The sequence below is a fragment of the Ailuropoda melanoleuca genome, chromosome 6 (assembly GCF_002007445.2).
Source record: "Ailuropoda melanoleuca isolate Jingjing chromosome 6, ASM200744v2, whole genome shotgun sequence".
Classification (NCBI taxonomy): domain Eukaryota; kingdom Metazoa; phylum Chordata; class Mammalia; order Carnivora; family Ursidae; genus Ailuropoda; species Ailuropoda melanoleuca.
The window spans coordinates 76710267-76733254 of NC_048223.1; the positions used below are offsets into that span (position 1 = coordinate 76710267).

General features: G+C 38.5%; 1 protein-coding gene across 4 annotated transcripts; it reads left to right on the top strand.

Annotated features, from left to right (window-relative positions):
• The first annotated feature begins 5761 nt into the window (after positions 1 to 5761).
• NUDT13 (nudix hydrolase 13) lies at positions 5762 to 22946 on the top strand. 4 transcript variants are annotated; one of them, XM_002920406.4, is made up of 9 exons: positions 5762 to 5898; positions 11594 to 11685; positions 14797 to 14936; positions 16168 to 16302; positions 17128 to 17234; positions 18005 to 18130; positions 18294 to 18405; positions 19114 to 19268; positions 20196 to 22946. In XM_002920406.4, the coding sequence occupies exons 2-9, from the start codon at positions 11603 to 11605 to the stop codon at positions 20388 to 20390; spliced, it is 1053 nt and encodes a 350-aa protein (XP_002920452.1). In that variant the 5' UTR covers positions 5762 to 5898; positions 11594 to 11602; the 3' UTR covers positions 20391 to 22946. The 4 variants fall into 4 exon arrangements, with proteins under 4 accessions (XP_002920452.1, XP_019656485.1, XP_034518573.1 ...); XM_019800926.2 differs by lacking the exon at positions 14797 to 14936; XM_034662682.1 differs by lacking the exon at positions 20196 to 22946 and having other exon boundaries at positions 19083 to 19251.
• The last annotated feature ends 42 nt before the right edge of the window (positions 22947 to 22988 follow it).

The following is a 22988-nucleotide window of genomic DNA, read 5'->3' on the forward strand; positions in this document are numbered from 1 at the left end:
AAATAAACATCTGTTCAATGAATTAATAAACACATATCTTTAAATACATTGTTATTTCCAGAGTGCCTAGGCGGCCAGTTGGTTAAGCATGTAACTCGGTTTTGGCTCAGGTCATGATCTTGGGGTCATGGGATTGAGCCCTGCGTGGGGTTCCACGCTCAGCTCTGAGTCTGCTTGAGATTTTCTCTCTTCTTCTCCCTTTGCCCCTCCCCCTGCTCATGTGCAAGTGTTCACGCTCTCTCTCTCAAATAAATAAATAAATCTTTTGGGACGCCTGGGTGGCTCAGTCGTTTGAGCATCTGCCTTCAGCTCAGGTCATGATCCTGGGGTCCTGTGATTGAGTCCCGAGTCAGGCTCCTTGCTCAGAGGGGAGCCTGCTCCTCCCTCTGCCTGCCGCTCCCTCTGCTTATGCACTCTTTCCTTTTCTGACAAATAAATAAATAAAATCTTTAAAAAAAATAAATCTTTTTAAAAAATAAATAAATACATTGTTACTTTCACCACCAAAAGCTAGACTGGGATTCAACCACTCGAGGCTCAATTTTTGCTCTTAAAACAGTAGTCAATTTATTACTTTGTTAAACATTGCCATTGGTTTAAACTTAAGCATGTCTGAGGAAAGATAATTTTTATGTTATCATGACCTAAAAATATTATGAGAATTTTAGTTTATACCATATTTGTTGTATTTACTAACCATGCATTGTGATTGTTTAATACAATTAATGATTTGATTGAATATTTTAATAGCTTTATTGAGCTATAATTCAAATAACATATAACTTACCCACTTAAAGTGTGCAATTCCATTGAGTGATCTGTAGTTCTTAGGGTCACAGAACTGTGCAGCCATCACCACAATCAATTTTACATTTTCATCACTCAAAACAAAATCCCAAACCTCTGTTCCCACAGCACTCATTCCTTATTCTCCTTTTCTAATGTTTCTAACCCTCTGTTTTTTCATCCATAAAGTGCAAATAATAATACATATCTCATAGGATATGAAGATTAATGATATTATATGAAACACTTTGCATGGTACCTGGACCATAGTAAATGCCTACTTAATCTTCTCTATTTCTCTTAGTCCATTTGGTCTGCTATAACAAAATTCCACAGACGGGCTAGCTTATAAACAACAGAAATTTATTTCTTACAATTCTGGAGCCTGGAAGTCCAAGATCGGGGTGTCAGCATGGTCGGGTTCTGGTGAAGGCCCTCCTCCAGGCTGCAGACTGCTGACTTCTTTCCAAATCCTCACATGGTCAAAACAGCAAGGGAGTATTCCTGGGCCTCTTTTGTAAGGGCATTAATCTCATTCATGAGAGCTCCACCCTTGTGACCTAATCACCACCCAAAGGCCTCACCTCCTGGTAGTATCACCTTGGGTATTATTTCAACATATGAATTTTGAGGGAACATAAAGACTCAGACCATAGAATTATTTTTATTATATAGCACTTAACACTTAATTGCTCAAAAATACAGTTATTTTGATTTTTAAAAAAATTATTAGAGGCCTAACTTTCCCTAAGCACGTTTCCCCATCTCTTAGGAATTTATTGACTTTATAATCTTGTTTTTCTTGCATTTTCTGTGCCTTCCTTGAGGACAATGAATCAATCTGATAAAATGCTTGCGTTCATGTGTTAATGGAAAGGTCCAAAAGAAATGGCTGGTCAATCAGAGTTACTATTCTTCCTTCCCGTGTAACCGAGTTACATATTAATAATAACATTCAGGATTTAATAACCGGTATCCCCTGTAGTCTAACCTCCACACACAGAGTAATTCCTTACAACGTAAGTCAAATCATCTCATTCTCTGCTCAAATTCTTCTGTAACATCCCATCCATCTCAGAGTAAAAACCAAAAGGATTACAATGAATTGCTCTATAAGAATTATAAGATTTGTGAATTGTAAGATATGTGATCTGATACTTGGCTACTGTTCGACCTCATCTCTGACCATCATCCTTTGTCCTCGGCTTTCCTCAGACCTGCCTGTTATACTTCCTCACCAGGACCTTTGTATCTGCTGATTTTCTCCTATCTACAAATCTCTTCTCATAGATTTCCATTTGGTTTCCTTCCTCTACTCCTTCACTGTCTTTGCTCAAATATCACCTTTACAATGAGGCTACAATCCTCTCTTCTCTTACCTGCTTTATTTTTCTCCTCAGCACTTATAACCAGACACATTGTATATTTACTTGTTTGCTTGTTTTTTCCTTTGGGATGTAAGTTGCATGAAGACGGATATTTTCATGTTTTTTTCCCTGCTGTATCTGGTGTCTATTAATAGACCCAGGTACATTTGTTTGGTATTCACTGAATACACGTTGAATGAAGGGCCTTCAAAACTGTCTTCTCCTATAAGCAAGCAGCTTTATAATAAGAAAAGAGCAGAACTAACGCCATCAAAAAGGAGAATTACAGACCGATATCCCTGGTGAATATGGAGCCAAAATTCTCAACAAGATCCTAGCTAATAGGATCCAACAGTACATTAAAAGGATTATCTATCACGACCAGGTGGGATTCATCCCTGGGATGCAAGCGTGGTTCAACATTTGCAAATCAATCAGTGTGATAGAACACATTAATAAGTGAAGAGACAAGAATCATATGGTCCTCTCAATTGATGCAGAAAAGCATTTGACAAAATACAGCATCCTTTCCCGATTAAAACCCTTCCGAGTGTAGGGATAAAGGGTACATTCCTCAATTTCATAAAAACCATCTATGAAAAGCCCACAGGGAATATCATTCTCAACGGGGAAAAGCTGAGAGCCTTTCCCTTAAGGTCAGGAACACCACAAGGATGCCCACTCTTGCTGTTATTGTTCAACATAGGACTAGAAGTCCTTGCAACAGCAATCAGACAACAAAAAGAAATAAAATGTATTCAAATTGTCAAAGAAGTCAAACCATCTCTCTTCACAGATGACATGTTACTTTATGTGGAAAACCCAAAACACTCTATCCTCGAATTATCAGAACTCATATAGCAATTCAGTAATGTGGCAGGATACAAAATCAATGCACAGAAATCAGTTGCATTTCTATACATGAACAATGAGACTGAAGAAAGAGAAATTAGGGAATCAATTCCATTAACAATAGCACCAAAAAGTGTAAGATATCTCAGAATAAAGCTAATCAAAGAGGTAAATGATCTATACTCTAGAAACTACAGAACACTGATGAAAGACATTGAAGAAGACACAAAAAGATGGAAAAACATTCCATGCTTATGGATCGGAAGAATAAACATAATTTAAATGTCTATGCTACCCAGGGCAATCTATACTTCCAAAGCCATCCCAATCAAAATACCAACGCCATTTTCCAAAGTGCTGGAACAAACAATCCTAAAGTTCGTGTGGAACCACAAAAGACCCCAAATCGCCAAGGAAATGTTGAAAAGGAAAAACAAAGCTGGGGGCATCACATTGCCTGACTTCAAGCTACACTACAAAGCTGTGATCATCAAGACAGCATGGTACTGGCACAAAAACAGATACATAGACCAATGGCACAGAATACAGACTCCAGAAATGGACCCTCAACTCTATGGTCAACTAACCTTCGACAAAGCAGGAAATAACATCCAGTGGAGGGGCGCCTGGGTGGCTCAGTTGTTAGGCACCTGCCTTTGGCTCAGGGCGTGATCCCAGGGTCCTGGGATCTAGCCCCACATCAGGCTCCTCTGCTGGGAGCCTGCTTCTTCCTCTCCCACTCCCCCTGCCTGTGTTCCCTCTCTCGCTGGCTGTCTCTCTCTCTGTCAAATAAATAAATAAAATCTTTTTTAAAAAAAAAAAACATCCAGTGGAAAAAAGACAGTCTTTTCAATAAATGGTGCTGGGAAAATTGGACAGCTATATACAGAAGAATGAAACTTGACCATTCTCTCACAGCACACACAAAGATAAACTCTAAATGGATGAAAGACCTCAGTGTGAGACAGGAATCTATCAAAATCATAGAGGGAGAACATAGGCAGTAACCTCTTTGACATCGGCCACAGCAACCTCTTTCATGACACGTCTCCAAAGGCAAGGGGAACTAAAGCAAAAATGAACTTTTGGGACTTCATCAAGATAAAAAGCTTCTGCACAGCAAAGGAAACAGTCAACAAAACAAAGAGGCAACCCATGGAATGGGAAAAGATATTTGCAATGACACTTCAGATAAAGGGCTAGTATCCAAGATCTATAAAGAACTTCTCAAACTCAACACCCAAAAACCAAATAATCAAATCAAAAAATGGGCAGAATATATGAACAGACATTTTTCCAATGAAGACATCTGAATGACTAACAGACACATGAAAAAATGTTCAATATCATTAGCCATCAGGGAAATTCAAATCAAAACCACATTGAGATACTACCTTACGCCAGTTAGAATGGCAAAAATTGACAAGGCAAGAACCAACAAATGTTGGAGAGGATGTGGAGAAAGGGGAACCCTCTTACACTGTTGGTGGGAATGCAAGTTGGTACAGCCACTTTGGAAAACAGTGTGGAGGTTCCTCAAAAAGTTAAAAACAGAGCTACCCTATGACCCAGAAATTGCACTACTGGGTATTTACCCCAAAGATACAGATATAGTGAAAAGAAGGGCCATATGCACCCCAATGTTCATAGCAGCAATGTCCACAATAGCCAAACTGTGGAAAGAGCCAAGATGCCCTTCAACAGATGAATGGATAAAGAAGATGTGGTCCATATAGACAAAAGAATATTACTCAGCCACCAGAAAGGATGATTATACAACATTTGCATCAACATGGATGGAACTGGAGAAGATTATACTAAGTGAAATAAGTCAAGCAGAGAAAGACAATTATCATATGGACTCACTTACCTGTGGAACATAAGGAATAGCATGGAGATCATTAGGAGAAGGAAGGCAAAAATGAAGTGGGGAATAACAGAGGGACAGACGAACCATGAGAGGCTATGGACTCTGGGAAAAAAACTGAGGGTTTTAGAGAGGAGGGGGGTGGGGGATGGCCTAGCCCAGTGAAGGGTATTAAGGAGGGCACCTATTGCGTGGAGCACTGGGTGTTAAACGCAAACAATGAATCATGGAACAGTACATCAAAAGCTAATGATGACTATGGTGACTAACATATCATCATCATCAAAAGGAATAGCACAAAATAAAGACATTCACAAAAGAAAAGAAAAGAGCAGAACCAAAGTAGTTTTGCTGAGAAACCACTTTCAGTCCCATGGAATCCTGCCCTGGTTGATCCAGGGATGCATTCTAACATAAGCTCACACACATTTAGACACAGCCAGGTCCTTTTAAATTGGCAGAATTTCACGAAATGTTGGAACTAGTTCTAAAATGGGCAGACAGAGACAGAAAGTTTGAAAGTTATCTGAGTTCCTGCCCCAACACTTCTTTCCTCCCCCACAAAATATGCCTTCTGTGTACTACAATGGGTTTAATGACTATCTTTTTGTTATTCAAAAGTGAATCTACTGCTTCTTCAAAGACAAGGTCGGTAGTTTTTCTGGTGATGGATTCAGAAGATCTTAGATCATGCTTTTGACACTCATGGTTAACTTTGCTGTTGGAGGAGAGAGCAGCGCGCCTCTGGATTGAACTACAACTCCCAGAGTGCATCTCTAGGTGAATTCTGGGAAGTACGCAAAAGCATGATTACAATCATGGTTAACTTTGGAGGACTTAAGAGCTAGCATGAATACAGAACTACATTTCCCAGAATGCATCTCTAGGGGATTGTGGGAAGTGTGGCAGAGGCAGCAATGGTCCCTCTGCAAAAGGGAAGCCCTACTTCCCAGGAACGTTTGGAGTTCCCTGGTTTCTGCTGATTCTTGAGGCCAAGGAAGGCACCCTCCCCCAACAGAATTCAGAGTGAGTACAGCGGAGCAGAAAACTATTGAGGTTCTAAGCGCAGGAGGAATTTTATGGGAAGGCATAATCAAAACTTGAAAAAAACTCTCGGTCACAGCATTTTGTGATTTTCACTTAGTATTTTCCTTCTTTCAGAAACCAGGGAATGGCCAGAGTTTTGCATAATAATTTATGGAATTATCCTTTTAACTAAAGCTAATATTTTTCTGGTACTTTCTTGGAGAGTCATTTAAAAATGGAATTTGCTTACTTTTTTGCATTGTGCCTGCATTATTTTTGAATTAAGGGAGGAAACATTTTTTTAGAAAGCAAACCATGAAGCTTCTTAGTGAGACCTTGAAATCTGTATCCCATGGCTCCTCAGTTTTGTGTATTTCCTCATTCCATTGAGGTCCACAGTAATGAAAGGACAGACTGAAAAGGGCTCTCTCAAGCACTACCAAACTTCTTGGTAGAAATAACCACAGAGATTCGAGATGGGCCTTTTCTTCATGCTGTAGTACTTCCAAAGTAATCTTTCTTCTGTTAAGATGAACAGGATGAGAAATGTGGGAATTATTTATTACAAATAAATAAAAATTTATTATAATGTATTACAATTATATATTCTCAGGTACAATTACAATTATTAAGAGATGTTAATCTTAACAGCCTTGCCTCCTCATCGAATAGTTTTTGGTAAAAATAATATTATCTTTCATCTCTATCAGTGTTTGTACTTTTCAAAGACATAAATCATAAATGAATGTTCAAAAATGCTTTCCCATGTATCTCATCAAAACATGAATTTTGGAGCAAGATACCCCTGGCTATCTGAAACTGCCTCTGTCTAAACTGTGATTTCAGATTAAAGCTTTATCTTCCTCACTTGTAAAATGGGATAAATTCATTCATTTATCTATCTATATTGTGTTTTACATTGTGATAGAGACAGTGCTAGGTGCTATAGATAGGGGAAGATACAGTCCCAACCCTTAAGGATTTTACAGTCTAACAGATCTGAGAATCACGTATGTGAAAACCTGACATGGTTGTAATACACTTTAGATCCATTTTCTCTCCTTCCTTCCCCTGTGAGAAGTGAGACAGAAACCAAGCTCCGACGAGTTAGGTGACGGCTCCAGATCACAAATTCGGTCAGTGGGAGATCCCAGAATAAAAGTCCGGAGTCTCTTCAGCGCTTCCTTCCCTGTTCCTTCCTTGGTTTGGAGATACACACAGACACCATAAACAAAACAGAAGGCAGGCCTAAGCTTGCCATCTAACATAAAATAACGGTGCTAGTATTTTCTTCCAAAATGTATTTCATGAATACTGAACTTTTATCCCCAGCATGCCGTTTCAGGAATAAAATACCATAAGAGTTGCCAATTCAAACAAAAACAATTCTGTTTGTAATGTGGATTTGAGTATCATGGCAGGTTTACCAGTTGTTTTCCAGCTTGTTTGCTGAAGGTGAGCATTTGAGCCAATACACTTTGAAGAAGAAGACATTGCACTGAAGACCCCTAAAAGAGTAAAAAATCACAAACCATTTAGAAAACAGTAACAAATTTTCCCTGCACTAGATTTCTAAACAGTATGGAGTTATAAGAAATTATAGTTTCTTTTTTCTTTTCTTTTTTTTTAAAAAGATTTTATTTACTTATTTGACAGAGAGACAGCCAGCGAGAGAGGGAACACAAGCAGGGGGAGTGGGAGAAGAAGCAGCAGGCTCCCAGCAGAGCAGGGAGCCCGATGCAGGGCTCTATCCCAATCACGCCCTGAGCCAAAGGCAGACGCTTAACAACTGAGCCACCCAGGCGCCCCAAGAAATTATATTTTCTTTTTTTTTTTTTTTTTAAGATTTTATTTATTTATTCGACAGAGATAGAGACAGCCAGCGAGAGAGGGAACACAAGCAGGGGGAGTGGGAGAGGAAGAAGCAGGCTCCTAGTGGAGGAGCCTGACGTGGGGCTCGATTCCATAACGCCAGGATCACGCCCTGAGCCGAAGGCAGACGCTTAACCGCTGTGCCACCCAGGCGCCCCTATATTTTCATTCTAAAAGTAATTTCACCTATCTTCCTCATTGTTAAAAGAGTCTTTTTTTTTTTTTTCGTACTGAGGTACACAAAGAAAAGCAACACATACAGCAGTTGGTTCCTATAATGTGTTTCTATGATCATATTATGGAAAATGCTGGAAATGTACTATAATATTCTAAAATCTAGGATGGTCAAAACCATGGTAAATAAATGAGCACAGGACATCAAACAGTTTGCAGAAGGGGAACTAGAAATATTAAATCTCAAAACACTTTCAGTCTCTGTAGTTATCAAAGAAATATAAAATGAAAGTTCTTCTTTTTTTTTTTTTTAAACCAAACACTACTGAATCTTATAAGTTTGGCAATGTGTAGAAAGAGCCATACAATTTTAAACTAAATGTTGTCCCAGTAATTCTACTTTGGGAAACTTAAAAGAAAATATCAGCACACAGGTACTTAGTGGTATCTTATTTCTGGTAATTTAAAATCAGAGCAACCTAAATTCTAAAATCAGGGGAATGTTTAGTAAACTAAGGATGAGTCTACCTGAATGTAGTATTTTGCAGCTAAAAAAATTATATAGCTTATACAAAAACATAGAAGACTGCTTGTGATGTGTTTTATGAAAGCAAGTTGACAAAAATGTGTCCTCTGATTACAACTATATAGAAGTTGTATGTGTAAAAGGATCAGAAAATACATATTTATGTAGTCATATTATGGCTGCCCTCACAATTCTCTTTTCAAGATGTCCTGTAACATAGTTATGTTAATTTTATAATTTAATCTATTTAAAAGAGAAAAATACAGTTAAAGCTGATTTTTTAAGGAAATCATTTTCTCTTCTTTGACTTTTCAATAATTTCTACACTGTTTTTATATAAGATACGTATAAAAAATATAAAAGGGACCATTTAGAAAAGGATTTAGCTTAATCTTTATCTACTAGGTTTATGACTGTACCAATAAAGGTACAATTCTCAGTTGAAATAAATCTGGTTTTCCTCTTGATTGTTAATATTTTTTCAAAGTTACATTAAGAACTTGACTATGTTTTTTACAAGCTCTGTGACCAGCATCCCATGAGTCAGTAGACCATGATAATCCACAACTGGCTAAGGTTAATTTAGTAACAGAAACTAGGCAAAACATCAGGCAGCCAAGTACAGTGGGCCACACAGATTAGTTGGTAGGTACAGCTCAACCAAACAGCTCTTGGCTCTCAGGATTCAAGGAACTCACCAAAATAATTCCTTTTGGCTCCCTGGGAATGTAGTGAGGTACTCCTGTTAATGATTTGGTATGTGTACTTCCAGTCACTTTAAAAATACAAATAAATACATATTTATGTTTACTGATATGTCTATGTCTTTTTGTTTTCCTTTTCTTTCTTTCCTTCCTTTTCTTTCTTTCTTTCTTTCTTTCTTTCTTTCTTTCTTTCTTTCTTTCTTTCTTTCTTTCTTTTTTTTTTTTTTTTCTTTTTTTAAGAGAGGGAGAGAAGCCGGGGCAGGCAGGGACAGAGGGAGAGGGGGAGAGAGAATCTTAAGCAGACTCCACACCCAGTACAGAGACCGCTGCGGGGCTCGATGCCACAACCCTGAGATCATGACCTGAGCCAAAATCAAGAGTTGGATGCTTAATCAGCTAAGCCACCAGGCACCCCATGTCCTTTCCTTTATAAATTAATTAGCTTAACTGACTGAGCCACCCAGGCGCCCCTCTTCTATTCATTTTTAAGAGCTGTATATTATTCCCCTTTATCATACTTTCCAGTTAACATTCCTATACATATCCCTTCCTTCTTAGGATAAATTCCTAGAAGTAGAGTTGCTAGGTGAAAGGGATGTTTAACATTTTGATAGATATTCCCAAATTGCCCCCCCCTCAAATATTGTACCTATTTACATTCTCAGAGTTTGTACATGAAACATATACATATGACTTATCCATATAGAAGAAATGTAGATACATTTCTTCCATCTTTGGGTTATTAAACTAGGAATTATGCTTTTAATACTCTCCTAGAATGCTTTGTAACCCACATATCACATGTTGCCTTCTGGGAAAGCTATGTTTGTTTTCTCTCTCCTGCTAGAGTCCCTTGATTGATGGCAGGTTTTTCATCCAGTACATTTCTGTGTTCCTTAAAGGACCTTGCATAAAGTCAGTTTTCAATAAACACTTTTTGTTGAATGTCATTTGCTAAATATATTTTACCCTTGGCTAGGACATAGATTTAGCCAAAACTGTCCAAGGATTAGTCATCAGTGATTCATAATTATGCAACCAAGAAGTAAGCCTAAACTTTAGATGTTCCTCAGTGATTTGTTTAGTGTCAAAGCTTGCTTCCCTTGGGCACAGTTAAAAGGGTGGTTGGTTATTTAACTGTACTCATTTTCTTGTTTCAGTGGAACTTCTTGACTTTTATTGCCAATGTGAAAATGTACTTTTCATAGGGAACAAAATACTTATTGATATACAATTTAAAAGGAATCACCTTCTGCAGAATGGATTTGTAAGATACAGAATTTTTTTTCTCTCACAATGAGATACACAAAATAGAAAATATCTTAGATTCATGGAGATTTGCACAGGTGCCTTTTGAAATATTTTCTTAATGGCCATGATTTTTATATTTTTATTTATAGAATTCCTCTTAATTTGTTCTCAGAAGGATGTTGGCTTTCATATATTCTGAGAAACTTAGCTCCTTTACTCTGGAGACATTCCCACTCTTACCTGGTCTTAGAGTAATGCTAGCTGCTGTAACAAACTTCAAAAGTTCAGTTGCTTAATATTGTGGAAGTTTATTTCTCACTCATAAATCCTCCAACGTGGTGGGGGGGTCCTTTGGTTGGCAGGTGGCTTTTGTCCATGTTGTGATTCAAGGATCCAGGCTTTTCCATCTAATGACTCTGCCATTCCAGAGTCTTCTAAGCATAAGGAGGAAAGAGGATGAAGTCATACCCACTTCTTTTCTTTTTTAATTTTTAAATTTTTATTTAAAGATTTATTTATTTATTTTAGAGAGAGTGTGTGTGCACACGTGTGCGAATGGGGGGAAGGGCAGAGAGAGAGGGAGAGAGAGAATCTCAAGCAGACTCCAAGCCAATGGCAGAGCCCGGTGAGGAGCTTGATCCCACCACCCTGAGATCAGGACCTGAGATGAAACCAAGAGTTGGATGCTCAACCAACTGAGTGACCCGGGCACCCCCTAGGCATACCCATTTCTTAGTTGCTTCTGCCTTGAAGAGATACATCACTTCCACTCACATTCCATTGTTAAGACCTACTTTTGACCCCGCTTAGATATAAGAGAGGAGAGAAATGTAAACTGTGGCTTAGGAGCTACCTTCTAGCAACAATTCTACAATACAGAAGGAAGAACATATTTTTTGTGGATAGTAGAGTCTCACAATAACCTATTAGGTAGGCGCAACAGGTTTCAATTTTGTAGATTAGAAAAGAGGTACTGAAAAGTTGAAATCCCACAACTAGTTAGTAGCACAAATGCAATTTAGAAGCCAGATCATCTGACTCCTATTTAGTTTCTTTCCTTAATATTAAAAAGTAGTCCTATCTTGGCTTAAAGTATAACCCTCTTGGTGATTCATTACTTTAAATTGTATACTATAACCTTTTCTTTTTAACTCCTCTTTTCTCTAAGGACCTGACAATGTCCCTGTATTGTGGAATTGCTTGCAGAAGAAAATCTTTTTGGTGCTTTAGGCTGCTGTCAACTTATGTCACTAAGACCCGGTGAGTTGTGACCAAACTGAGCTCTGATTATTCTCTTTTGGGCCATTAAATTATAAAATATAAATATCTCAAAATCCTATATTGAGGATTAAGGATACATGATTAAGATCTACATATAAGGATAATCATTGCAAATTATTTATAATTGGAAAAATTCTAAATAAACTAAATTTCCAATGATACCTAAAATATCTGACATACTTAAATATTAAGTTCTATTAAGATAAGAACTTTGTCTTTCCCACTATGGTAACCCTCGTGCATAAAACAATACCCGGGGCATAATAGGCACTGAAGGATTGTTGAATGGATGAATGAACAAGAAGGGAGAAATTAATTAAATGATGGTACACCCCTATGACAGAATTAAAAACTATACTGAATAATAATAATTCATGAAGTTTCCTGAAAACAAGGTAGATAATTCTAATTCCCTCACCCCCTAAGAAAGAACTAAACTACCAGTTAAATGTAGAACAGAAAAAAACCAAAACAAACAAAAAACAAACCTACACCAGTACAGGAAGATGGTAAAGGACTTCTTTGTCATGGCCTGGGCAAATTTGAAATCTGTGAATTTGAAATCACTACCCTGTTCTCATAGTTTTGGGGTTTAAATTTGCACCATCTGTATTATGGTCCCCAAACCCCAACCTAAGAAAAGAATGTAAGTAGTAGTCGTAGACTTATGAGACCCCTGGGCACTTTGCAGAAGGAAAGGTAAAACCCCTCTGAAGAGATACACTCATAAACAGGGCTTCCTACATGAAAAGCTCTGCCAAACACGAGTGCCCAGTCCAGAATTTAAAGGCACACAAACATACAATATTACATGAAGAAAAGAAAAGAAAAGTTATATTATTGTAGGTTATTTGAAGTTCTCAGGCTGAGACTCTGAGAACAATAATTGAATTATTGAGCAATTATTGAATGGTCTAAAAATGACCATGTTAAAGTGATTTTAAAACAAGCAAAAAAATCATGAGAGAATGAAATTCTACCAATAAAGAACATAACATTAAAAGAATGTTAAAGTGGGGCGCCTGGGTGGCTCAGTCGTTAAGTGTCTGCCTTTGGCTCAGGGCATGATCCTGGGGTCCTGGGATCGAGCCGGACATTGGGCTCCTCCGCTGGGAGCCTGCTTCTTCCTCTCCCACTCCCCCTGTCTGTGTTCCCTCTCTCGCTGGCTGTCTCTCTCTCTGTTAAATAAATAAATAATAATCTTAAAAAAAAAAAAAAGAAAAGAATGTTAAAGAGGGCGCCTGGGTGGCTCAGTTGGTTAAGCGACTGTCTTCGGCTCAGGTCATGAGCCTGAGTCCCAGGATCAAGGCCCGCATTGGGCTCCCTGCTCAGCAGGGGGTCTGCTTCTCCCTCTGACCCTTCCTCCCTCATGCTCTCTCTCTCTCAAATAAATAAACAAAATCTTAAAAAAAAAATTTAAAAAAAGTTAAAGAAAAAATGATACAAATTAAAGGATACAAATTCTGAATATATCTATCTATGTACAGTTACACAATAGTTTGAAGAATTCCCAGGTATAAACAGTTATCACCTCTAAATGGTGAGATTCTTGATGATTTCCCTTTCTTGAAAAAATTGCTAACTGTATTTTCTGATTTTTATGGGATGACTTTTTATTTTTATAAACAGGAAAATAACAGTTTATGTCTAATAATCTTAGTGTTGTTTCCATGCTATTATAACTAAAGGGGGAAAATGAATTTTTTAAATTAGTGTTCCTCAACAAGAAGGAAAATGTAAGGAACTTTTTGGATCTCAGTTCCAATTCCTGTGAGGCCCCAGATTTAAGACCTTAACCTGGGTGTTTTTGTAGGTGTTTTGCTTTTTAGGGTCATTAGGGCAAAGCACAGGTTGTACCACTCTTACTGTCCTTTTAGGAAGGCAGCGGTGTTTGTTCTATCGTTTATATTTGGTAACTTCTGAGTGGCACATGTCTCTCCTTTGACATGCATTAAGTTTTTGCCCCAGGAAGCGGCAGTGACTTATAATAAGTTTAAAATACCATGAGTATTAAAATCTCAGGTTTCTTTGGTCTTGTGTTTATAAAGAGCTCATTGTAACCCCTTTTATCATATAGTCAAAAATAGGTTCCTAAAGATGCCACTGGGGCACATTTATCATTTTGCTTTGTAGTTTCATGTTGCGCTAACTCTGTTAGTGTTACAAAAGCTCCCAGATCCTACAGGAAACATCCATAAATTGTGTTGCCTACTTCAGTGACAAAATCTGCCACAAATCTGAGTCCGTTTAGGGCTTTTAATAAGCAAAAATGGTTATCCGTAAGGCTCCAGAAGGAGAATCTACATTCAGTACCCCCTGAATCATGTGGACCCTGACCTGATTTCCAAAACTCTTGAAGGGATAAACTTAGGTAATCTTTAATGAAGGTGCTAGAAAAATCTAGATCTGGATCCAGTACTATTTCTTTCAGAGAAACTAATGATAGGATGTTGTCTTTTCCACATTTGTATTTTGGCTACTGAAGATATTACACTTACTAAGTAAGTGTAGGTCAAGTATAGGCTATGCTTTCCCATCAGTGGTCTCTTTGGTAGAGATAAGGAGCTAATGGTGTCCACGTGGGGGACTAGGTGTTTTGGAAGCATGAATGCATTGAAGATAACATCTGCTCTTTATCATCCCTAGATTGAAAAAGAGTTACTTAAGGCATGGTGTTCGCTCTCTGTCTACAATAATAAAGTCTGCTTCCATCCCTAGGGATTCTGTGGTTGATGTCTTATCACTGTACTTGTTTTCCTTTCACTCCACTGCATGTAAATTCTTGCTTCACAGCATAATATTGGCAAAGTACCTTGAGGTTCAATTCAGTAAATATTTATTACCCTTGAAGTTCAATTCAATAAATATTTATTGAATTGAGCCATTCAATATGCTAATTACTGGAGATATAGAACTAAGGCTGACCCTGCCCTTAAGGAGATCATAGTCTTTCAGGGGAAAGAGCAATTTAGGATATAAATAAAAGGAAATAACTGTGATAAGAGAGGGATGCAGGACCAAATTCTGACAGATGAATGCTATACAAGTAACTGAGTATGGTTTTAATAATGCTTCGTTTCCAATATACAGGTATTTATTTGAACTGAAGGAAGATGATGATGCATGTAAAAAAGCTCAGCAGACAGGAGCATTTTATCTCTTTCATAGCCTGGCTCCTTTGCTTCAGAAATCGGGACACCAATACCAGGCCCCCCGGCATAGCCTACTAGGTAAGGCCAAGAGGACCAGTAGAGTAGACCAGCCTGTGGCATTTAAGCAGAATCTCATCCATATCAAATCCCTGAGAAGGATCCTTCAATTTCAGAGTCCTGATTTTTCAAACTATTTCTACCAATTAATTATTTAGTGTATAAACCTGAATTGCCCAAATATTAGTGATGGTATGAACCACTGTTGCCTTAAACTAGGGCTCAGTGAAACTGCTGTCCAAATTGGAACCCACCACTTGTTTTGTAAATATTGGAACACAGCCATGCTCAATTCACTTACGTATTGTCTGTGGCTGTTTTCGCACTACAGTGGCAGAGCAGAGTGGTTGTGACAGAGAGCCACATGGCTCACAAAGCCGAAAATATTTTGCCAAACCCTGCTTAAACCAGTGATTTCCAGCCTCTGTGGAATTGTACACTGTTCTACTATTAAAGATTTGCATCATGACTTCATTTCTTCTAGAAGGGTCAAAATTAAAAGTGAGTTAAAATTAATTTGTTTTGCGAACTCTTTTAGGGTATGTAAATAGAGATATCTAAGCCACTGGGATTTGGCATTCAAAGTACTAACTTTCAGTTTCATAGGATGTCACTATACAATGACTTACTTCTAAATACAAAGCCAGTGAATTTGCTCCATGGGTCAGATATTGAGTACTTGGATAGATCGTTTCCAGCAGTGCAGAAGAATATCAGGATGCCATCAGAAGGCAATGTTATGTTGTATTATGAAGAAATAAATGTCCTTCACACACAGGAGGACAGATTTTCTCCCTATACAGCACTTGTATTATACAGACTGGGATCTTGGATGAATAGTCTACCCTAGCCCACACACGCAACATAATCTGGAGACTAAATTATATGTAACTGATTTGGCTCTAGCATTTTAAGCATGACACTTTTTTTTTCAGCGCCATAATACATTAACTACCATGTATGTTTTGAACTAGGGGATATGCTCCTTTCATGGTACAATCATAGAATACAGTGGTACACAGCAAGAATTCCTTCTTTAGTCTGAACACTTCAGATTGCTGATGGGAAGATGGAGGCCAAGAGACGCTAAGTGATTAGACCAAGATTACATAGCTAATTAGCTGCAGGGCAGTGGCTAGAAGCAGGTATACCTCCTTCAAGCTGAAGTAGATGATTTTTTAGAAGGTTAATATGGCTGTAGTGATTTAAGGAAAACCTTTGTTTTCTTCCCTTCTCCTTTTCTGTTTCTTAGAGTTGGAAAGGCTCCTGGCAAAGTTTGGACAGGACACACAAAGAATAGAAGACTCTGTGCTGATTGGATGCTCTGAACAGCATGAAGCATGGTTTGCTCTGGATCTAGGTCTAAATAGCTCCTCTTCCATAAATGGTATAGAATATTATTTCTAATGGGTACTTCCCAGTAGTGCTCAGACTTTGGGATTTCATGTAATCATAAACTTTCAAAGAAAATTTTGTGAATACCAAAGGTAATCAACCTTGTATTTTTTTTTTAAGTTAGGACATTTAAAAAATACTACCCATCTACTGTCATCATCATTTAAAAGAAGATACAGAACATTTAAATATTTTCTAAGCTAGGTGTTAGGTACACAGATGTTTATTGTTTTATTCTCTGTACCTTTATATATTTTATATTTCTTAAATATTTCATAAATGGTTTAAAATTCATGACATCATGCTTATCTCAAATGAATAAACATGTTACCGTGTGGTAGCTCAGGGTCTTCAGACCTGCATTTGGGAACCAGTTTGGTGTAAGGCTCATGGTTCCTAATAGTCTTTCTTTCTCTCTTTCCGGGTCTAGTTGTAAATGTAATGATGCTGGAATACAGTGCAGATAGGAGCTTAGAGGTCCCATTTTACCCTTTTCCAGGGATAGTGTGTGGCTAGTGCAAATATTCTTATTACTCTGAAGAGGATCTTGAGAAATACTATGCTCTGATGTTTCTCATATTTGCCTAAATATAAGAAATCACCAGTGCTTGTTAAAAAATAAAGATTTCTGGGCCCCACTCACCTGCTAGTCAGAATCTCCAGGTAGGGGCTTGAGAGCCTGTATATTTTTTATTTTCCCCAGCTGCGTATTATCAGGCAAGTTTGGGAAACAATGCTCTAACAGGCATACTTGAGAGGGAGCCCCAAGGCAAAGTTTGGTGTTTGTTTCATTTTATCCTCTGTTCTCATTTTCTAGCTTCCTTACAGAAATCAGAAATGGAGACAGAGCTCAAGGGCTCTTTCACTAAGCTGCGGAAGGCTCTCTTTCAGCTGAATACAAAGGATGCCTCCTTGCTGACCACGGTAGATTCTGACCTCTTAGTTCTGCAGGAAATTTAGTAAAGCAATCTTTATGGGGGAGTACATGCATGCATGCACAAGGCTAGAATGGCATTGGATTTCCTCTTGAGCGGTTGGATCACAGTCCTTCCTACAAACCTTGGCAGGAAATGTGCTTAGGGAGATTGCTTATTCTTCTTTCTTTTGCCCTTATTTTTGGCAGGACCATTTTCTCCTAAGGACATGCGGATCTATCAGCCTCATGATATTTTTAATGACCCAGAGCATAACATACATCATTATGTTACTTCTATGAGAAATTACTTTGTATTGCTTTAATGACTTATCCTCACAGCTTTACACTTCACTTGTTAAAGTGCTTTTGTTTGTTCATTTAACTTAAAAAGACATCTCTAAAAATTTTTATTTGCAAAAAAATTCCACCTTTATTGGGGAGGAGTACCTGTTGGGGTGTTACACTACACTGGAAATATCTTATTTTTAAGTGGGGTCATAAGTACATGGGGCATTCATTAGAATAGTTTATATGTATTTTAAATGAATCATAATACGTATAAAATATGCTTTCTCTTATTCATATTTCAGATGCTAGAGGAGTATGGCCAGATAGTTTCCTTATTTTAAAGTTCAAACAGTTAATAACCATTTAAAGTAGGTGAGCTGGAAAGGGATTGGCATTTCCCTTTGAGTTGCTCTAAATACTAGGCCCAGCACTATTATAGATGAGCTCCACATTCTCTCTAAATGAATTCAGCCTATCTTTGTACTCCTAGGCTCAGGCCCTTCTCCGTTGGCATGATGCTCATCAGTTCTGTAGCAGAAGTGGGCAGCCCACCAAGAAGAATATGGCTGGCAGCAAGCGTGTGTGCCCTTCCAGTAAGATCATCTATTATCCACAGGTAAGCACTCCTTTAAAAGGACAGTAATCCAAGAAGACTGTGCGCTAGCCTGTCCTGGGGATAGAAGCCTATACAGTTAAAAGGCTTTCCTTAGTTATCCATTCCTTCATCCCATTAACAGGCCCCAAACCCTAATGTCTAAGTTCCCATCCCCTTTTCCTAGATGGCTCCTGTGGTGATCACTCTGGTGTCAGATGGGACTCGATGCCTGCTTGCCCGTCAGAGTTCCTTTCCCAAGGGAATGTATTCTGCCTTGGCGGGTTTTTGTGATATAGGTAAGAAGTTTAGGGCATGTACAGATGACTAGGGGACACAAAAGGTTAACAACAGTAGGTATTTCTTTGTCTTACTGCTGTTGTACTTGGAGTCTCAAGCACACTGTTCCCTGACAAGTCAAGAAAACTGCCTTCTAGAATTATAATTTTCCAATATTAGGCAAGTATTCAAATATATCACACACCTGAAAGAATTATACAGTTAATACTCACCCATACACTTACCACCTATATCCTACAATTGTTTTCTTCATTTACTTTATCACATATCTATCCATCCATCAATCCATTTTATTCTTTGATGCATAGTTTGCAGACATTAGTACACTTCTCCCTAAATATTTCAGCGTGCATTGTATTAATTAGAATTCAATAGATATTTACAGGTTATTTTTTTCTCAGTCTACTGGGGTAAAATTTGCAAAAGGTAAAACACGGCATTAGAATTTTATTAAAGTTGAGGTCAACAGTAGCCTAGTTGTCACTCTCATTTTGCACTCTCAGTAATTAAGTAACTGGTATAAGTATTGTAGTTCAGCACCCAACTCCAGACTTGAGTCATGCTGTTATAGACACTCAGGGATTTAGGGCTCTCCCAAGAATACTTCATTGAAACTTTGGAGCCAGTTTTGTGCTCCTTTCACAAATGGGTATCTGTATCACCCTTCCTGCTGCAGGGCTGTCCTGAATTAATCTGAGTGCTTATAGGTGAAAGTATGGAAGAGGCTGTCCGGAGAGAAGTTGCAGAAGAGGTGGGCTTGGAGGTGGAAACACTGCGGTACTCTGCATCCCAGCACTGGCCCTTTCCTAATAGCTCACTCATGATTGGTTGTCATGCAACTGTGAAACCAGGGCAGACAGAGGTAAGTTCTGATGCTTCCCTTATGCTGTGATATTTCATTTGCTTCACTCACGTTGTTCAGTAGGCACCTATCTAGCCCAGCATTGTCTACATTATACAAAGATATGTAATGTAGGATTTGTTCCCTTAAGGAATTTGCAATCTTTAAAGGAAACAATCTCCATGAAAATTCAGAGCTCCCACAAAATTACCATTCTCCTTTGTATGTATCTCAGTCATGTGACAATTTATTTTTCAGCAGGACTTAACAGAGCATCTTGAAAAGAGTAGGTGCACAATAAATATATCAAATTAAATGACTGATTTCAGGATTGGTCTTATTGCACAAGTCTGTTAGGATGCTGGGGACCAATTATATAAAATCATAGGAACTTCCGGTTGAAAGGGATTTAGACGTTGTCTTATCCAACCTCATCTTGCTTTTGTGTAGCATCCGTGATAGATGGCATTGTGGTCCCTACCTGCCAAAGTCTATTGTGTTTTGGTTTGCATAGAATTAATCATTTCTCATCTGTCTCAGCTTCCTATGGATGCAATGTGTGTTGCAAAGATACTATGCCTTTGATAATCATTAATTATTCATTATCTTTTAGAGAAAAGTAACTTTCTTTTCTTTTTAAATTGAAAGTTAATCAAGAATTATTTATATATTACACCTTACTATTAACCACTCTTTAGTATTTCAGTATTGTGCTTCCAGGGTTTTTAAAAATGCACTTTTTTCCTTTACACTATTTTAAAAATATATTTAACTCTCACCTTTTAATTATGCCTCTTTTGCTTCTGTGCAGTATCTAAAACTGATTATCTCCCAGCCTATAGATCCCAGGTATTGCTCAGTTCTGGGAACATCTTCTCACCTTTGGCCAGAGTATTCTAAATTTTGTAGCTCCTAACCTTACATTCTGTTTTTCTTTATGTCTTTTAGATCCAGGTGAACTTGAAAGAACTAGAGGCAGCTGGCTGGTTCAGTCATGATGAGGTGACCACAGCCCTGAGGAAAAACAATCCATATACTCAGCAACAGAATGGGACATTCTGGTTGCCCCCCAAGTTAGCCATTGCCCACCAACTGATTAAGGAGTGGGTGGAAAAGCCGTCCTGCTCTCCCCTGCCCGCTTAGCTTAGCTTGAGCCACCTAGATCCCCTCTCAGTATCCTGGAAGGGCATAAGAGTGATCAGTTGATAAAGGGGAGGTGACCAAAGGCATCTCCAGGCCAATTTCATACTAAGGCAGAGTGGGAGGTGACTCTACAGCAGGATGCCTCTAATAGCAGTGTTAAGGAAGTTCCTATTCATAGGCAATCGAAATGCCAAACTGATAATGACCATTGTCAAAATCAGAGGGAAGTTTGAAGCATTAGTTTGGACATAGGCCCCCGTGCACCCATTTTCACTGAGGTCTTGGAAGCAAACATCTTTCGGCATGTATCTTGTTTTTTTTTTTTAATTTTTTTTATTATGTTAGTCACCATACAGTACATCCCTGGTTTCCGATGTAAAGTTCTATGATTCATTAGTTGTGTATAACACCCAGTGCACCATGCAATATGTGCCCTCCTTACTACCCATCACCAGTCTATCCCATTCCCCCACTCCCCTCCCCTCTGAAGCCCTCAGTTTATTTCTCAGAGTCCATAGTCTCTCATGGCATGTATCTTGTTAATGCAAGGTTTACACTAACTGCCAAAATGTGCCTGGTATAATTTTATCTTAGTATTGAAGATATGTAGCAAATCTCAACCCACTTCTGAGTTACTTTTCATCCTCACGGAATTAAGAAAAGTTGCACAGTATAACATTAAAAAATTCGTGTACAGGTAGTTATTTTGTACATGGTATTTAAATAAAAGTCATATTTCTTTAAGTCATCTGAAGGGATGAAGAAAGTGGGAGCCAAGGTCTTCCTCAGGGTATCTGTAATCAATCAGAGGCAGTGATGTCCTGCTGAGGTAACTGCATCCCAGCAGGGCTTAAGACAACTAAGTCCTTTGTCGTTACTTGCTCAGCTTGTGACCCAAGGAAAAGATGATGACTTTGCCATCTCTGATTTCCTTTTTTTTTTTTAAAGATTTTATTTATTTATTCGACAGAGATAGAGACAGCCAGCGAGAGAGGGAACACAAGCAGGGGGAGTGGGAGAGGAAGAAGCAGGCTCATAGCAGAGGAGCCTGATGTGGGGCTCGATCCCGGAACGCCGGGATCACGCCCTGAGCCGAAGGCAGACGCTTAACCGCTGTGCCACCCAGGCGCCCCAACCATCTCTGATTTCCTAAATATAAAATGGTCACTGCCATTTGCATACTGTTAAGTGTTGTAACTTCTGCTGAGGGATTAGTGAGGGTGAACCATTTCTTGTTTTATGGGATAAACTAAATTTAGGATTGCTCATCATTCATATGTCATTCTATACCTTCCTTGTCATAGGGGAGAATTTATCTGGAGGAAATAAACTAAATTTCCATACCTTTGTTCAGATGTATTTTTCTGTCTTATGAAGTGAGGAAATTGTATAAAGTGAGAATCTGAGGCAGGGGGTAGAGAGGAAGAAAAGGAAATCTATTTTTATGATAAACATTTAAGTCCAGGTTCCAAGTATGGAACAACTGAAGCGACGTGCAGAAGAAATATTGTTAGAAGTCTATTTGAAAAGAGGAATGGCTAGGAAAGAGTTGTATCTTCGGATGATTTCAGGCACTAATTTGTGATAAAAGACACAAGTGCCAGAGTTCCTAAGATTATTCACACGTTAAAGTCTACAGGACTAAGCAAAAGAGATTCTAGAACTAGGCAAGATGAAGTGCTGAATTTGCCTTTGATCCCAAAAGGTCACTGCTTTTGCCATTACCCGCAAATCATCAGTGCTTTGGGGAAATCAAAGTGCCTTCATCAGGAAATGTTGAGGGATAGTATGTGATGGGACTTGATTGTCCTGTTAGGTTGGCAGCTTGCCCTGACCTGAACTGAACCCAGCACGTAGAAGTGAAAAGCACTCTCGAAAGAGAGGTCCTGAGATTTCTTCATATCTTGCAGTTAGAAGAAAACAGTTCAGGGTCCATGTGTTATTACCATCTCCCAATCTTTTCTATCTCTCTGTGGGTGTGTTTGTGAGCACATGTGTACACATCCCCAATCTGAAAATACTGATAGAAAGGGGAGTGTGCAGAATTCCTGGTTATGAGTTTCTCAAACTTACCATGGAGTAACTGTTTGCTTTTGGATTAATGTGTTGTTTTGGAAAAGAAAAGATGAGAGAGGCTAATAGAGGAGCTGTGACATTGAACTTTGTTTCCTGGCAGTGAGTGGGAAGAGGGCTTTGCTTCTTAGAACTCCAAGGACATCTGAAAGCTGAGGCAAAAGAGGGCAGGGTTGAGGTACTGAAAATGACAGATAATAAAAGGAACTTTGGTACAGGGCCTACTTAGCTGGACAATATTCATGTGGGAATGAGTGATGAAGGTGCTAAGGATAAAAAGAGCCCCCTCGGTCCATGAAGCAGAAGGGCAAAAACAGGTAAAACATTAAAACAAATGTATTTGTCACCAGAGTGAGCCTGGCTCAAGGTCAATTCTGGTAACTGGAATAAAAAAAGCCACTCATTCATTTCTCATTTTTGCCTATCACCCTCCTTTTTCTTCCTTTAATCTTAACTCAATAAAGATAAACTTTATGTTCTAAACATGGAGTGTGTAAATCTCCTCTCAGGGGCTGCCCCAGGGCT

Excerpts from the sequence above, each read along its gene's own strand:
- NUDT13 (XM_002920406.4), top strand. The coding sequence starts at position 11,603 with ATGTCCCTGTATTGTGGAATTGCTTGCAGAAGAAAATCTTTTTGGTGC. Across the intron at positions 16,303-17,127 it reads TAGCTCCTCTTCCATAAATG|CTTCCTTACAGAAATCAGAA; the intron begins GTATAGAATATT and ends CTCATTTTCTAG. Across the intron at positions 19,269-20,195 it reads TGAAACCAGGGCAGACAGAG|ATCCAGGTGAACTTGAAAGA; the intron begins GTAAGTTCTGAT and ends TATGTCTTTTAG.